The sequence below is a fragment of the Pipistrellus hanaki genome, assembly GCF_964339955.1.
Source record: "Pipistrellus hanaki genome assembly, chromosome: 17".
NCBI lineage: Eukaryota > Metazoa > Chordata > Mammalia > Chiroptera > Vespertilionidae > Pipistrellus > Pipistrellus hanaki.
This window is the reverse complement of record NC_140519.1, coordinates 17,624,640-17,638,470: the sequence shown is the minus strand read 5'-3', so window position 1 is coordinate 17,638,470 and position 13,831 is coordinate 17,624,640. Positions and strand designations below refer to the sequence as shown.

General features: G+C 39.6%; 1 protein-coding gene across 1 annotated transcript in view; it reads left to right on the top strand.

The window, feature by feature from the left end:
• Nucleotides 1–13,421, top strand: part of PREX2 (phosphatidylinositol-3,4,5-trisphosphate dependent Rac exchange factor 2) — a 209,633-nt gene extending 196,212 nt beyond the window's left edge. The window contains exons 39-40 of the mRNA XM_084864341.1: nt 3,855–3,922; nt 10,605–13,421. Of these exons, the coding sequence (XP_084720467.1) occupies nt 3,855–3,922; nt 10,605–10,650 (114 nt within the window). The 3' untranslated portion in view covers nt 10,651–13,421. The remainder of the gene's footprint in view (nt 1–3,854; nt 3,923–10,604) is intronic.
• Nucleotides 13,422–13,831: the final 410 nt, after the last annotated feature.

The following is a 13,831-nucleotide window of genomic DNA, read 5'->3' as shown; positions in this document are numbered from 1 at the left end:
GAAACTTAGAGAACCTGGAGAAAAGGTGTCTAAGAGGTCACCTGAGGAGGAAAGGGAATTGGCCAGGCGTGGGGCTTATGTAAAGGAGAAGATGTGTGTCACTTCCTAGGAATCGCAGGGAACAGACTGGGGAAGGGATGGGGGACGAGGAAAGAACTGAGGGCCCTGCGCCCTTCTGGAGATCTCACAGGGCCTCATGGGCCAGATAAGCACAGACCTTGGTTTTTCATTTAGAGGATAAAGCACGCCATTGGACTGCCTGTAGGTCTCTGAAGTATGTGTGGGTAGGAATGTACTAGCTTACAAAGGGGATGAACATTCTATACAATAATCCAAGAGCATTTGGAGTGGTCAATTGGTTTTTAACCCTTAAAATTCTTTGAAAAGGTAGTAGCAAAACTGCACTAATATTCAATTTAGTGATTATTAGGAAAATGTGCTTACTCTAGTTACTAGTAGAAAAGACATAATAAAAGACATAATGAGTAGAAGGACAAAAGAAGTTGAGAAAAATTAATTGTTTTAAATTTTATTTATTTATTTTTAGAGAGGGAGAGGGAGAGAGAGAGAGAGAGAGAGAGAGAGAGAGAGAGAGAGAGAGAGAGAGAGAGAGGGAGAGAGAGATCCACTTGTTGTTCCATGGATTGATTTTTGTATGTGCCTTGCCCTGACCAGGAATCAAACCCAAAATTTTGGAGCATCAGGACAACATTCTAGCCAACTAAGTTACCTAGCCAGGATGAAAGACAATTTTATATCTTATTCTGTCACCTCCTCTTAGGGCTACCACAGAAAATTGGTTTGACCAATCTCTCTACCTGCTGTCTTGGTTTGAATTGTCCAGTGATAGAGAAGGACTTAACTTTTAAGATATGCTTTTGTAATTATGAACTTTGTTTACTAAAGAGTGGATGATCTTAAACATAAATCCCTATGGGTTTGCTCAAAAAAAAACCCTGAAAACAACAATACAAAATCCCAGAAGCAGTGACAGTGAGGCCAGCGCTGGCCCGTGGACTGCACTGCAGACATGAGGGGCAGCGGGCACATACCCTGGAGTTCCAGGTTGTGAACCCCAGAGCTGAAGATTGAAAGCCCAGGCCTCACGGGGTCCGGGGAGGGATTTGTTGCAAGGAGATGAGATCTGCTAGAAGCACGTGGCATACTGTGGTTCAGCGGAAACTGGCAAATGCAGATGGCAAAGTGGCAGGTTTAGGAAGAACTTCTTGGGGTTCAGTTTTTACAAGTAGGTTAAGCTGAATGTGTGATTTAGTCAGATCTGGATTGGGATGTGGGCTCTGAAACATACAGAGAGAGAAAAACCTTCTGTTTCACTCTGTTGCTACTAGATTTGTAGGAGCCATTTCAAAATTGTGGTTTATTGGAGACTGTATTATCTTTTTTTTTTAATAAAAATCTTTTTTTAATAGTAAGGGGGTAATTATGAGTTGGCTTCATATGCATTGTAAGTATATAGACTTAAACACTCAAAACCTTTAACTTCCTATAAGTGAAAATGAGAATAGATAAAATGAGAAGAGTAAAACAATATTATGTAGGTCTTCATGACTTGTTTAACTGTACAAGTGTCTTTAAAACATAATATACATACATTTGTATTCATACCTGTTACTATATATTTATAGAATGTAATTTTAAAAGACTAAAATGTTACAAAGTCCCTGGTCGATATCTAATTTGCACTATTTTTTAGTATTTATCATTTCGTCTTCCTCCTAATTGTTGAATAAATACATTTAGAACATTACCCCTTCCTTTGTTGCTTGTCTGTCTACTCTAAGATTTGGGAAATCTCTAAGAGGTTCTGAGAGACAAAGGCAGAGTTCTACCTTCTCTGAGAAAGATTATGGAGCCGAAGCCTTCTCTTTAGAGAAACTGGAGTCAACTTTTGCAATGTTCCTCCTGCTGCTAACCCTCTGACCAGTGTTCAGCAGCTTCAGGCAATGGGATTAATGATTGGGACCAGTTTGCAAGCCAGCACTTCACAGCATGGGATCTGAGCAGTTAGGACACACTTGTAATGAAAGATGTTTCTTTTGCCTTTTAACTCCTTAGACTCCGTTTTTCAGAAGACTGGATGGTTAGAATATTTGCCAAATTAGTGATTTATCATTTCTAAGATATTTAGCTTCTTTTTTTAAGGAAGAAGATTTTCAGCATTATTTATTATTCTTATTTCTAATTGCAGTACAGTTTTCATGAACAGATTTTGTATATGTGCTTTCTGTAGAGTTGTTTGAATTAACTGCTTGAGTTAGTAGAAGCAAAAGATAGAAGGAAGGGTATTGTACTCCTTACAATTTTTTTGAAATGATTATAATAATCTTCCTCAGCACTTTCACATAACCATCTGATCTGATTAATAAAGTAATTGAGGTTGACACCCCCATTTACATTATAAACTTAAAGTTTTCTGTCCAATAAATTATGCATTTTCAATATTCTTTGAGGGAAGCCAACCATTCTCTTTTGGGCATTTTAACAAACACTGGGATTGCAAAGAATTCTGGCTCCTTAGTTACAGTATTAGATTGGGCACCAGGATCAAGGACCAGGGAAGATGCACTTCTTGCCTAATACCATAGTGGACACCTGTGTAGGCAAATCACCATGATACAGACACCAACAGGCAAGTAAGTACTCTCAGTGGTATACAGCCTAGTGGGTCCCGGACATAAGTCAGAAAACTAATGAAAACTGTGAATTCTCTATTTTGCTTTTACAACTTCTCTTTTTGCTTTTACAACCTGCCTAATTGCAATTCCTGAATCCCTTCCCATCTCTCCCATCCTCACCCCCATCTCCTACCCCATTTGCTTTCCTTTAGTTCAGAGGTGGGGAACTTTTTTCTGCCAAGGGCCGATTGCATATTTATAAACTGGCAGGCCACACAGAATTATCAACTTAAAATTAGCCTACTATGTTTGGGCAAACATTTAATTAACTCACTCCTAATGCCTTGGCAGGGCCAGACCAAATTACTTTGCAGGCCCTTATATGGCTAGTGGGCCAGAGGTTACCCATCCTTGCTTGGTCCAAGTGAGAGAATTTTTCTTTTTCTTTTCTTTCTTCTTTCCTTTCTTCCTTTCCCATAGGTTAGAATTTGGTAGCAGGAGAGAGGGTTTCAGAGTTTTTTGTTTTTTTTTAAACTACTCTCCTTTATCTGTTCTCAGCCCCACACCCTAGTGTTTTGTTCTATGTAATAACTAATTTCTATTGGGAACTAAACAATGATTATAGCTTCATTCGTGAACTTAACAGATTGTAAAGACTTTCTCATTACTCAAGTACATTGTCTTTGTGCTATAAATGTTGAGACAGAATTCTTACCTTTCAGAGATCCACAGGCAGATTGCTTTAGAACTATTTAAGACATTATTTTCTTGATAAACACTATGAAGCTATGAAGTTTAAAATAGCTAATTATTTAGCTAATACACATGAGTGTAATACAACTGTGATTTTTGTTCGACGGAAATGAAGACACAGCGGGTATTTATAATCTGCTCATTTCCTATTGTCTTATGCATTGCTTGCTTTTAGGAATAAAGATGAGATGGTGAAAAGGAAGCTGATATTTAAACTAATTTGAAATAATTTAGGTGGCTATTGGAATACATACCAATCCTTTGAAGCACTATATCAGCCTGTTTTAATTCTTAAAAGCTTTACTTTTGAAAATGCTCAGGTGAAAATGTCTCTCTTCCTTCTCATCCAGTTTCCCTTGATGTTAAGTACATGGTTGGAATAAATACTCTTCACTCAAGTGTTCATGCTGTGTTGATTACTAATGCAATGCAGAGCCGAGAGTGATTCTCTTTACTTTTTTTCAGGGAGCAAGAGTTCAGAACACAGCAAAGAATTTAGGAGTCAGAGACCGGACCCCACAGTCTGCTCCCAGGTAAGTGACTCCCCTTGTCTGCTCTTTTCCACCCTCTCCCAGTCACTCTCAGCTACTGCAACTGCTCAAGGCTATGCCCAGTGTAGACCTGATTATAGTCATAGGAATTGGCCTTGTAGGCATTTTGAGGCTATGTGATTAGGCATAATTGCTCTCAAAGTGAAATGGAATTCTAGCTGAAGAAAATTTAGAGGTAGCAAGTAGAAGTCTTGACCTCATTTAAATTTTGCAAGTTTCATCATGAATTCGGTCACTAAAGTCCACACAATTCCTATGAAAATGTATATGCCAACTGTGACAAACTATGAAAATGCCATTTTCATTTATACTTTTATGACTGGCCTTGCTGTTTGTTCCCTCTGGCATGACTGCCTTTGCCATCTGTGTCTATAATGAAACACTCCTATTTAACCACAAAACCCAACTTCGATACCATTTCCCCTTGAAGTTTTGTTTGCGTTTCCTTTCTCTTTATGCTCAATTAGCATCTTGTATATTGATTGCTTATAACCCTGATTGTGTTACAATATACTGTCTAGTTACCCAATCTGAATAATGAATTATTTGGGGGCAGGGAATATGTTGTTTTGATAAGCTTATCATTGCTTACCTAGGAATATCTGAACTGATTTCAAGAATGTATGAAGGAGCTTTTTGTTTGTTATCAGACCAAATATTCACAATTTATATGTCATCACAGGAAAGGACTTTAATTCACCCTTACAGTAAATGAATATGGCAACAGCCATCAAAGAAATGTTACTGATTTGACTTCCCTGGTAATAGTCATCCATCTTGAAGTAGGGCAAAATTAAATAATTTCTTTTACTTTTGAATGTGCCTGTACTTTTTGCATTTTAACCAAAAGAAGGCCCTTCCAAGCCTTGTTGCAGGTGAGACACTCTTTGTTTCTATGTACAAAGCAGTTACCAGAGTTAGAATGAAAACTGCAGCATTTATGAAGTTAAATTTCGTTCTGAAATACTGTGTGGGCAGTGAAAGTACTTTGGAAAAACAAAACATATTTTCCCCTGAAAATGGGTAAAGTACTACTCGTGTTTTAATTGCATTTATTTTTAGTGCTGACTCCTAATCCTATCTGAGAGTCAAGTCTTGTTAATGTCATCTTCCATATTTGATTAGATTATAATCTAAGACTTTTTTTTTTTTTTTTTTTTTTTTTGCCAAAGAACCATTTCACGTAGGAATTAGCTCTCTAGCACCTGGAGCAGATGGAGTACATTTGGATAATGAACCCAGTGCAGTGTTAAAATTACAATAAGAAAACAAGATAACAGCTCAGCAAGGTCCTCTCAGCTAGAGCTTATAAACGATAATAAACAGTGGGGTAGGATAAGACTTCCGCATCCTAATCAATAAACCAATAAGTAGCAGGCTGAATATAAGAGAAGAAACTGATGAACTCACTCTTTTATTTATTGGGTTATGTTTTAAAACACTTGAAATGAAATGCAATAAAATGTGCCAGCTATAAAACTGACATTTTTCACCAGGCAATAATGGCCCCCAGAGAGAGAGCTAGAGTAGTTTTTACATTTTATTGTATTTATTCTTTCATTCACTTTACAAATGTTTATTGAGGACCTATGAAATGCAAAGCACTCTGTTACCGCCTATGCTGAAGGTAAATATGAGATAGAAATAGTTTCATCTCTCAAGGAACTTTCAGCTAAAGAGCTAAGATGAGTAAAATGTAACTCATAAGGAAAAGTAGAAGAAGATAAGAGAGTGCTAAGGTCTGCAGAGGGGCTGGGATTCCCTCCCAGCTGGGAACCAGCAGGATTCCTTCCCCCAAAGACATCAAACTGAAGAACTTACAACCAGGCCATCCATGGGCAAATCTGGGGTAATATTTCTGCAAATATCTTTGTGGAGATAACATTTGCTACCTCTGCCTAAGATAATATTTCATTCTAATCTCCAACCAATCTCTTCATAGTTTCTCTAAAACCATTCACTTTTTTTTCATTTTTAAAAATTCACTCAGCAAACATACATTGAATTTCAGCTATGTGTTTGCATGTGTCTGGTTCTTTGTTAAAAACTAAAAATATAGCCTGGCCAGTGTTGCTCAGTGGTTGAGCATCAACTTATGCACCAGGAGGTCACTTTCAGTTTCCAGTCAGGGCACATGCCCAGGTTGCGGGCTGGATCCCCAGTAGGGGGTCTGCAGTAGGCAGTCAACCAATGATTCTCATCATTGATGTTTCTATCTTTCTCTCCCTCTTTTTTTCCCCTCTGAAATCAATTAAAATATATATATATATTTAAAAATCTAGCGATATAGTCTCTTCCATCAGGCATCAATGTGTATAGCAGAGTGACAGTTGAACAAAATAATAATGTTAGACAGTTAAGAGCCGTGACAGCAACAGGCACATATTGCCATGAGAATACATAGAGGGGGCACATATCTCAGCCTAGGAATGGAGAAGGGAGGTTGAAGAGTAGTCCTGGCCCAGTCAGCATGGTAATCAATGTCCTGAACAGCTAATGCAATGACACCAGTGCCTGTAGACACATCACATTCTGAGAACTAGTCTGAGGTCTCTGTGATGGCTGAATGTGCTTGGAGAGTGATGCCAAGTGAGGCTGGAGACATAGGCAGCAGCTGGATCAGGAAGACACTTGTATGAGACATTTAACTTGTAGACCATCGGGAGATATTAATAAACACTCTTCCTACTTGGAAGATTTAAATTTTAGAATTTGTCTCTGGCAACATTAAGAGGATCAATCAGAGGAGAGCTAAGCCTGAAGCCAGGCAGGCACTTGAAAGGAGGATGAAGATGAGAGGAAGGATTGGAGAAACATTTACTAGACAGAAATAATAGTCTTCGGACACTAATGGGAAGAAGAAGGTTGAGAAAAGCAAGGTCCTAGAATGGCCACCCCAGTTTTGGCTTGAGTGACAAGAGATGAATGGTTCTAGATACAGGGAAAAGAGCACACAAAGAGGAAAGATGACGAACTCAGCCTGATACTACTGAGACTAAGGATCATGTGGAGATGCCTCTGCGGGCAGTACAGATGGGGTTCCTCCTCCTCTGTTCATACATGGGCTTTTCAGAGCAATTAGCACATCTTCACCAAGAACCAAATATTACATTTCAGCTGGAATGGCAAACTTGTCTTATTTTCTATTGCATTATGAAATCTGTAAAGGATTGTTCAATGAAAGCTTGACTTTTCTTTATTTGTATAACTAGAGGCCCAGTACACAAATGAATTCGTGCACAGGTGGGCCCCTCTGGGTGGCCTGCAGGGATCAGGCTGAAACCTGTAGTCCAACGCTGCCTGCGGCTCCCACCTGTCGCAGCAGCACTTGCCAGCCACGAGCCTTGTGTCTGGCACCCTCCAGGGGGCAGCAGCCTGTGGGATTGGGCTGAAACTGGCTCTCTGACATCCCCCGAGGGGTCCCAGATTGCAAGAGGGCACAAGCCAGGCCAAGGGACCCTGCCAGTGTACAATCAGGGCTGGGGAAGAGTCACAGGAGGGCTCCACGGCATACCTGGTCCATCTCTCTCAGTCCCAATCAGCCAGACCCCAGCAGCAAGCTAACCTACCGGTCAGAGCATCTGCCCCCTGGTGGTCAGTGGCCATCATAGTGAGCAGTTGAGCAGCCTTAACATATCATTAGCATATTATGCTTTGATTGGTTCAACAGTCATTCAACTGGTCACCAGACAACCAGGCACTTGGCTTTTATTAGGCTTTTATTATATAGGATTGGGAGGCAAGCATACTGTAGTGGTTAAAAGTGACAAGATAGTTAAGCCCCAGCTCCTGCTATGTGACCTTATTTAGTCATGTTATTTATCCTCTGAGACAGTTTTCTTTTGTGTGTGTGTGTGTAATGGGGAAATTGCCGTGCATTGGAGTGTTACGGGACTTTAGCCTTGAAAGAGGCATTTGCTTGTGGTTTCCTTTAACAGGGCTTGTACTTTGCCATGTACACAGATGAAGGGCATGATCTATAGCCTGCAATTTGAAAGTTCTACTCTGCGGGTTCAGATTTGGGTGGAACTATCAGCTCCAACAGGAAAAGACAAAGTGGAGCTGGGACCACCCTCTTTGTGCAGGGCCGCTGGTGTGCATGAGTGGAATGAGAAAAGCAAGGGCCCCTGAGCGTTGGGCAAACAAAGACCTCCTATTACCTAACAATTTAGCTGCCAAAAAACAAATGCCTTGGTGCAGAGAAAAAGTCTAATTCTTACCTATTACATTTTACTTCCGAACTTCATCTGCTTTTCTAAATCCCCAAAGCCCCACAATTTCCATTACAAATGTGTCTGAACTCAAATAACCCTGAATCTCTTCCAAGAAGCCTCATAGAAGCTAAATCTGCCCAGCTCTGCAGTACCCAGAGCTATTATTTCATTAGGTGATCACAGGCAGTAGCCTTTTCGCCAGATTGCAAGGCAGACGTTTCAAAGACTTGCCTACCCCATGGCATTAGTTACATTCTGTGTGAATATGCAGTTCAAAGAAATGGAATGTGATGGCTCAGCCCAGGAAGGACATCCTTTACCCAACGTACTAACGTATTGTGTGTGTTCTGTGCGGCTACGGCCATTTTGCCTTCTCACTCCCCAGGCAGCACTGTTGGGAATTGAGGATAGGCATTCAAGAGGGGAAGAACTTTCTAATTATTCCGCTATTCCAGCCCCGGGCATGCAATTTGAAGCAATATTATATCCTTTAGCAAAAAAACGAAACAAAACAAAAAAGCTGCTTAGAAGTCTGTCAGGTCATTTTAATGTATTATTTTGAAATAAGCTTTCTGATATCAGATGTCCTTATTTCAGTATTTATTTTCTTCTATGGATGTGACACGTGGAACAGTAACCAACTTCCAGACTTGAAATATGTTTTACAAACCTCCAAGGCAATAACTTCTTATGTGTGTGTCCAGACTAGGAAAGTTCATTTTGTTAACTAAGTTTCTAACTCAATATTAAATCGTTCTCATTCTTCCTTTTTGATTTAGAATTAGCATGGGATTAAGTATGAAAGGGAGAGGAAATTTTTAACTTGCTAAATTTGCCAACACTCATTTAATCTGGGTTCACTTTCATGTGTTTAAAGGGAGTGAATACAGCAGCTACCCCTGGGTTTTGGAGTGCTTTTCAAAGGAAGCAAAGCAGAAATCTGCACTTATTTTTTTAGACCATGAAACTAAGCTCTGAAGGAGAACCAGCATAGCCATGGGCAAAGTTAAGGACCATAGGTGGGGTCCAACATCCAGCCACCTTAGGCCAGCAGATATTCTCTCAAACTATGCCTTACATCATGGGTACGCCCTATGTGGTCACTATTGCAACCATGTTCCCTCTTTCCTCTCTTCTGGAGTTAGGATTCCACCACTCAGGGGAATGTGGAGCACTAGAATGTGTCTAATCCTAGGTCAGTCCCCTGAACTTGGCCTTGAGGCTGTATGGTCACAAACAAGTAGACCTGGGATGAAAAGAGGAAGCATCTCCCCATCTCCCCATCTCCCGGCATCTCCAGCCACGTGAATCTCCACCTGATTCCTAGACCCACGTGAATCTCCACCTGATTCTGTAGACAGGTAGGGGAAGGATAGGCAAAGCTGGGCATAGATTTCTTCGGAAAGACCAGCTACTTGTGCCTTGGATGTTCAGACTCAGGACTCTGCCCCAGCAGCCATTCCACATTGAACTGCCTGTAGCAGTAGATGGTACCAAATGAAGTCAATTTCTGAAACTGGTTAGAAAGTCAGTAGACCCTTAAGGGGTAGATGTTATCTTGGGACAAGACAATCACGAGAGACATGACGATAATTATCATAATAATATCATCTTGTGGAATTTAAAGGATCAATGTTGCTACCAGGGAGAAGAACAGCGGGCATTGGAGCAAAGCAGCCGGAGTGAACAAGACAGCATTGCCCAACCAGTCATCATATTTTTAAAAATATATTTTATTGATTTTTCACAGAGAAGAAGGGAGAGGGAGAGAGAGTTAGAAACATTGATGAGAGAGAAACATCAATCAGCTGCCTCTTGCACACCCCCTACTGGGGATGTGCCTGCAACCAAGGTACATACCCTTGACCGGAATCAAACCTGGGACCCTTGAGTCCACAGGCTGATGCTCTACCCACTGAGTCAAACCGGTTAGGGCATATCATATTTGTTTGCACAGAGCACTGGTGTTTTCTAGAGAATAGAACAGCCCTGGTCGATTTGCTAAGTGGTTAGAGCATTGGCCCTGGGACCAAAGGGTCTTGAGTTTGATTTCCAGTCAAAGAGCACATACCTGGATTGCAGGTTTCCCAGCCCCCATAGGGGTGCGTGCATATAAAAGTCAACCAATCAATGCATCTCTCACATCAATATCTCTCTCTCTCTCTCTCTCTCTCTCTCTCTCTCTCTCTCTCTCTCTCTCTCTCTCAAAATCAATGGGAAAAATCTCCTCTGGTGAGGATAAATAAAAAATTTAAAGATAGAACCGAAATTTTGGAGTTTGCTCATTCATATGTGATTTTTAGTGAAACAGGCAATATGGTCATGCCTCCTAAACCAAGAAATTATTGTTAGTGGTTTATTATACTAATGTATTTGTTATACTAATAAAAACACCTCCAGTGATGTCACTGCATCAAGCCACGGGTCACACTTTCTCGTGCCTCTTCTAGGCTGTACAAGCTGTGCGAGCCGCCTCCCCCGGTTGGAGAAGAATGAAGAGAACCTCGAGGAACCTGGCGAGCAGAGCTTCTGAGCGCTGGACTAGACAAAGGACCGCCTGGCGAAACACTCTGCACTCAAGGAAAAGTGAATTTTTTTCTCTAAATCTTTCACCGTGGTGTCACTAACTAATGTCCAGCTCCTCCTGTGCTGGAAATGGATAGCCCTTCATTCATACAATTCAGTTTCACAAGCCGATCTCTCTATGTATTGACATGAACTATTCGTTTTTAGGGCAAAATTCATCCCTGGATATTACAGAAAAAATATCAGAGGACAAAATGAACCAGCCTGTCTACTCTCTCATTTACTAAAATTATTTCATTGTGTTTAGTTTTATCTCCTCCAAATGGGAAGACGTAATAATGGATCTCTGAAGACACATGCCCATATTTCCTCAACTGTGCAGAAACGTTACAGAAAACAGACTGGGGTCCTAGTCCTCAGTCCCTCTGCAGCAGAGAAAATGGTTCCTGAATGAAAGGTGAAGAGCATGCTTTCCTCTTTCAAAGGGTGTTTTGTCCGGAGAGAAGAGACCGATTGAGGCCTCCACCAAGACCTTCTTCCAGCTGCTTCCCGGAGTCCTTCATGCTCCTGGACAGTTCCAGAGGCCAGAGCTGGACATGGTGATAATTATTATGGGTCTCAGAAGTGGGCGTGGCTTTCTTGGGCCACATGTATTGGTGCTGTCAGACGTGGCCAGGGGGTGGGGAGAGGCAGAGATTGGGGAGGTGGAAAAGAAGGCTAGGCTAAAGGAGGGGAAAATAAGTCTATTTAAAAACTCAACCTTTAACTTAGATACTTAAAATTCTTAATTTTATTAAGGCCTTCACATAAGACATCAAACTCTTAAGAGAATACGCCCTACCCAGCATTTTTCTCTCAAGGTATATGTAGAAGATATGAAACTAAAGCTTTATTTGGTGAACTTTAAAAGGACTATTAGAGACCTTGATAATCTATGGAAGCACGAGATGTATTCTGTGCATAACTTTTATCATTTCTACCTTGATAAAATAACGTTGTTAGCATAATGAATACAGTAATATTGAGTTTAAATTCATATAATTTTCAAAATAACTAAAATGCTCTTATTGTGATTATTATAATTTTATGAATTTGGACTAATTTAGTATGAAAAATGCTTTGGAAACTAAAGAATATACAAACCATTACTACACTTTAATTTATAAACTTTGTTCATGGTTTTCAAGCTATCATTAACGACCTTCATCCCTAGCAATTGTGTATTAAGAACAAAAATACCATGTTTACATATGTATGAGCTATTTATATACTGGTTAAGGTAATATTGTTATTTGGTAAAGATTTAAAATTTGGGCAATAAGTTCATATTTGTAATGAAAAATAAAGAAACCAACATCAGAGTTTTCAAAGAAAAAATTGAACACTTTGAATGTAATATAGAGATGAGTATAACATAAATATTTATATTAAGTACATTCTTAACTTTTAACATTCTCAATACTACCAGCAAGTGATCCTAAAGGTCCATAATATTGGCAAATTGTAACTTTCCACATACTGACAATTTGGTTAAATTCTATGTAGAGCTAATGAGTGAGCAAAACTGACTAACTAGCGGATACTTTCCATACTGTCATTGGTGTTTTCTAATCACTGTCCTGGCAGCAGCAGTCTCTTAGAGGGATGAAAGGGTCCTTAAACATTTTGGTCACACTTTGGTATGTTTCATAGGGGAATTACCTGCTCTTGTGGTATATATAAGTTAGCATGTTTTTAAGGACTTACATTCTTTGTAATATAATGCTTTTACTATTACTTTAAGGGTCAAACAATGTGTAAGGATACCATTTACTTTAATAAGTGCTTGGCATTTACTAAATGCTCCAAAGTTAATAATGGTGTATATTACCATCAGCCTTTTTCATTTTTTATTATAATAAAAATTATAGATAACAGCTACATAATTACTATGTGCCAAGCAATACGTACAAAGTGCTTTACCCGTTCTTTTGTTATTGCTTCACTAATCTTCATAATGACAATTCCAGGTGGCATTCTTTTCATAACCCCCTTTTTACAGTTCAGGAGCTGAAACAGAGAATGGTCCAGTGACTGGCCCAAGACTACATGACTGACAAGTGGTAGAATCAGGATTTTGAACCCAGGAAGTTTGCCTTTTCTTTTTGTACATTGATTTCAAGGAGGGAGAGGGAGAGACAGAGAGACAGAGAGACATCAATGATGAGAGAGGTCAGCTGCCTCCTGCACACCCCACTGCGCACTGAGGGTGGAGCCCATAACTCAGGCATGTGCCCTGATCGGAATTGAGCCATGGCCTCCTGGTTCATAGGTTGGCACTCAACCACTGAAACACGCCAGCCAGGCAGGTTTGTCTTCTTAATACATTATGGCTACCAGCAGAATTATTGGAAATGTTACCAATTATTTCTTAGTAAAGTAGGAGTTATGTGGACTGGGTTGCCATTAAATTATACATCTTATATTGAGAGGGGAAAAATGAATGGAAATAAGTAAAATGCCTTTAATATATGAAAATCTTAGGATTTCCAGGATATTTTACCTTTCTAAATACATATTTTGAAGTAATTCAATGCTGTTGCAATCTGAAGGAAAAAAAAATCCTCAAATTAAAGATAACAGCCTTAGCTATATTTTGAGTCTGGAATAGTACATAATATAATATTTGACTGTGATTCCAAAGCAGTGGTAACAGTAAAAAATGTCTATTTAATGAGTGAATAAAAAAACTTTTTTTCAATGCCATGATGCACTTCTGTGTGACATTGGACATTTCACTGGCTTTGAGTTTTTAGAACGGGTTTACCTAAAATGCTCACACATTCCTGTGCACCCTGAGTACCTTTTAACATTGCTAAAGTCTGCCAACAGTTCTTCCAAGTCCTGAGTTTGGACATCTGCCTTTCTCCCCCTAAAAGGGAAAGGCATGCATAGAAAATGTGGTTCTTAACTTAATAAGAAAGAAAGAAAAAAATTGTATTATTTTTCCCTTTATTGCATATCTAATGTTGACTTTAAAGTATAGCTTGATTTTATGAGCCAATATCCCAACCTTAGAAGTCTCATACTATCTCCTGTCTCTTTAAATCACATTTTTCAAGTGGTTTCAATTCAGTGACCACTCTTTTTGCAACCACAATGTTCAATTTCA